The 3992-nt window shown below is 50.8% G+C and overlaps 1 protein-coding gene across 1 annotated transcript in view; it reads left to right on the top strand.

Moving 5' to 3' along the window:
- The first annotated feature begins 1911 nt into the window (after nucleotides 1–1911).
- Nucleotides 1912–3992, top strand: part of LOC105997582 — a 40532-nt gene continuing 38451 nt past the window's right edge. The window contains exons 1-2 of the mRNA XM_013032066.1: nucleotides 1912–2189; nucleotides 3027–3593. Coding sequence (XP_012887520.1) covers nucleotides 1912–2189; nucleotides 3027–3593 — 845 coding nt within the window. The remainder of the gene's footprint in view (nucleotides 2190–3026; nucleotides 3594–3992) is intronic.

Below are 3992 nucleotides of genomic sequence, written 5' to 3'. Positions count from 1 at the left end.
AGCTGTCACTCAAGTGGTAGAGCACTGGCTTTGACGAGCCCTCGGGAACAGCACCCAGGCCTTCAAGGTCAATCTCTAGTGCAAGCACAAAAAGCAATAGAAATTTAAACCATCGGGCTGGGAAGGTGGCTCAGTGGTAGAGTGCTTGCCTTGCATGCATGAGGCCCTGGGTTTGATTCCTCAGCACCACATAAGCAGAAAAAGCCAGAAGTGGCGCATTGGCTCAAGTGGTAGAGTGCTAGCCTTGAGCAGAAGAGCCGAGGTACAGAGCCCAGGCCCAGAGCTCAGGCCCCATGACTGGCAAAAAAAAAAAAAAAACAAATTTAAACTACCAATAAACCAGTCAGATACCAGTGCTTTATACACTAACCCTAGCTACTCAGGAGACTGATATATAAGGTGGTACATATCCAGCCCAGAAAAACTCAATGAGGCTTTATTTTTTTTTCCCCAGTCCTGAGGATGGAAATAAGGGCCTGGGAGCCGTCCCTGAGTTGCTTTTGCTCAAGGTTACCATTGTGCCATTTGAGCCACAGACATACTTTGGGTTTTCTGTGGATGTGGTACTGAGGAATGAAATCCTGGGCTTCATGGGTGCTATGTAAGCACTCTACCACTAAGCCACATTTCCAATCCTTGAGATTCTTCTCTTCAGTTAAGCAGCAAAATTTCAGAATTGGCTATGTGGTTCTGGTGGAGGACTGCCAGCCTTGAGTAGGAAACCTAAGGGTAAACAAGAGGCATTGAGTTCAAGCCCCATAATCCGGGGGATTCTTTCTTTTTCTCTCTTTTCTCTTTTTCCTCTGTATAGTATTTCATTTCAGAGGGTGTGGGGGGGGGGAGTGGCTATAGGAGAAGTTCTGGGTGTTTTGGATATTCTCTTTCTCTGTGTTGGTCCTGTGTTCTAACCCAGGTCCTCCTATGTACTGAGGACCCCCACCCCACAGCTCCACCTCGCTGCCAGAGCAGTTCCTGAAAGGTGAAGCCTTGTCCTGATCTGTGTACCCCACCCCCCTGCTCCTCTGGCAGTGAGGAACATCTCCTGGGTGGAAGAGCAGTCCAGTGAGTCTCTCTCTCAGAGTCAGCCTTGGGTGAGGATTCCATCTCAGAGGTGGTGCTTTCTCTACACCGCACCAGCCTGTACCTGGCCTTACTATTGCTCAGTAACAGTGGTGACAGTGCATAGTAATGGTGCCTAATGCCTGTGTCCTCATCCAGATAGGCCAGGATATCTTAGAAGGAAAAGAGTACAGAGATTGGGCAGCTGCCATTCCTGTGGCTTTTCTTCTATCACTTTTGAGTGATGGCCAGACCTTAAGACAACAAGCTAGGGTGTGTCATGTGCCCTTGCCTAGCTCCTATCTACCTTGTTAACTCAGAAGACTAAGATCTGAGAGTCAGGGTTCCAAGACAACCCAGGCAGGAGAGTCTTTGACACCTTGACCTTCAAGTAAACATGAAAATGACAGAAAGGCAGCTATAGCTCAAGTGGTAGAGCACTAATATTAGCTCCCAAGGAAAGTGCCAGGACTTGAGCTCAAGGCACAAGACACACACACACACACACACACACACACACACACACAGCTTAGACTGACCTTTAGGCTCCTCATAATCCCTGAAAGTTGGACCATGAGCTCAGAGTAGTGGCTGGAACTGGATGGGACCATGGTGAGCTTGGGGCTGTCTATGTGGGGAGCATCCTGCTGCCCTGTGTCCCAGCGCTGTGCTTGGGGGGCATCGGGGCTATGTGGAAAGGGCGTGAACGGACATCTCCCCATGGCTGGAGTCGGGATGTGGCCTTTGAGATGAGTTCTCTCTGAGAAGGGACTTCTCAGCTTCAGCCGCTAAAGCTGCCTCTTCCTGTGTGCTCCCAGGCCCTCTCCCTGCAGCCCCAGCACACTGAGCACCATGTCCCTGCCCACACTGTGGCAGCTGGCCATGCAGAGCCTGCTAGAGGACCAGGCCTTGGCCATCTCTGCTCTGGACGTCCTTCCCTTGGATCTCTTCTCCACGCTGTTCAGAGAGGTGGTTGCCAAGAGACGCATGGAGGTGCTGAAGGCCATGGTGCAGGCCTGGCCCTTTGCCTGCCTCCCCCTGGGGGCCCTGGTGGGCTCAGCTGACCTGGAGATCTTACAAGTCACCCTGGAGGGCCTTGAGGTGCTGCTGGAGGAGGGAGCGGGGCCCAGGTAAGGAGGACCCAGGTTGGGGGTCAGGGAGGATCCTGGGGTCCAGGGATGAAACAAACTGGAGTCAGCCAAAGTGCAGTGGACTCAGGGGAGACCTGGGGGGGAGAATCCCAGGGATCCCTGCAGAGTTCCTTGTGGACGTGGGCCCCTTGGTGTGGAAGGTTTCTGGGGATTGCTGCAGCCATGGCTGCCGGATCCTCACCTATAGCAGACTGTGGTGATGGAGTGGGGAAAGGTTGGGGAAAGTTTCATGATGTTGATGGTGCACTCCTATAATCCTATCTACTTAGGTGTCTGAGATATTGAAAAGTCAGCCTGGGTAAGAAAGTGTCTGAGGTTCTTATCTCCAATCAAATGAAGCCAAAGCCTAGAGCCAGTGGCTCACTCCTCTAATCCTCCTATTCTGGAAGCTGAGATCTGAGAATTAGGTTCAAAGCCAGCCTGGGTAGGAAAGTCTGAGACCTTTACCACTTAGCCCAGTGGCTCAAGTAATAGAGCACTAGCCTTGAGATGAAAAGCTTAGGGACAGCACTGAGGCCCAGAGTTCAAACCTTAAAACCAACAAAAAGGAAAGGAAAAGGGAAAGCCAAAAGTTGAGGTGTGATTCAAATGGTAGAACAACTAGCCTGGAGTAGAAAAATGTACTGGACAGCATCCATGCCCTGCCACCAGGCCCCACTAGTGCACAATAAAAAGAAAAAGACTGAAAGATAGAAACTAGGAAAAAGCAGGGGGAAACATAGTCCATTGGTTGATTGGCTAGATCAAATAATGATGAAGCAGAATGTGGCCGTTCTGCCTTGTCTGTTCTGAGACTGTCCTGTGTCTCCCCTGTAGATGCAAACTGCAAGTGTTAGATCTGCAGAATATGTCCCTGAACATCTGGACCTCAGGGTACATAGCAATGTCTCAAGCCTGCTCAGCAGCCGCCCTGAGTGACAAGCCAGCAGCCAATCACTGTACAGACCTGAGGGAGGAGCCCCCCTTCAGGATATTCATGGATGTCACCATTAGTGATGGCCCCTGGGATTGTGTGCTGGCCCACTTGCTCCAGTGGGTGAAGACAAGAAGAGGCCAGGTTCAGCTGTGCTCTAAGAAGCTGCAGGTTCTGTTTGCCTCCACCTGTCAAATACAAAGCACTCTTGGATTGCTTCATCTGGACTCCATCCAGGAGCTGGTCGTGGATGATTTCTGGCATCACAAAACACTGGAAAGTATGGTTCCTTATCTGGGCCAGATGAAGAACCTTCGCAAGCTTTCTCTTGCTAAGATGAAAATGGAATGTTGTTCTTGCGTTGTGGAGAATTTACACAGATACCTGTCCCGAATCCTGCTGCAGAGAAATCATCAAATTAATGAACGAGAAGGCTTCTTCCTTCATGAGAACCTGGAGAAGGTCTTCAGGTGAGGATCCTAAAAGCTGGCACAGAGGGGAATGTCTGTGAGACTTTTACCTATTACCATCTGCCTTTCCTCCCCCAAACTGGAAGTGAAGCAGTGGTTCAAACTGGTAGAAAGATAGACTTGAGCAGAAAAGCTCAGTGAGCACACAGGGCTGAGCTGAACTTGGGGTGGGTAGATATGAAAGGGGCTCAACTGTGTGGGGTGATTGCGGGGCTGAGGGGACTGAGGAGACACAGGAAGAGGCTCCTCCTCCTGAGGGTGCTGCTTAGTTCTGCCCTGGTCTTCAATGAAGTCAGAAAGCAGGGTGCCTGCTGGGAGTGTGCTCAGGGCAGGAAGCCCGCTGTGGAGTCCTATGTAGCAGTGAGTGGCTGTGAGTTCCTCTATAGGAAGCAAGTCTGA

The sequence above is a fragment of the Dipodomys ordii genome, unplaced genomic scaffold (assembly GCF_000151885.1).
Source record: "Dipodomys ordii isolate 6190 unplaced genomic scaffold, Dord_2.0 Scaffold6, whole genome shotgun sequence".
Taxonomy (NCBI): domain Eukaryota; kingdom Metazoa; phylum Chordata; class Mammalia; order Rodentia; family Heteromyidae; genus Dipodomys; species Dipodomys ordii.
Note: the sequence above shows the minus strand (reverse complement) of the source record. Positions and strands in the feature narration are given on the sequence as shown.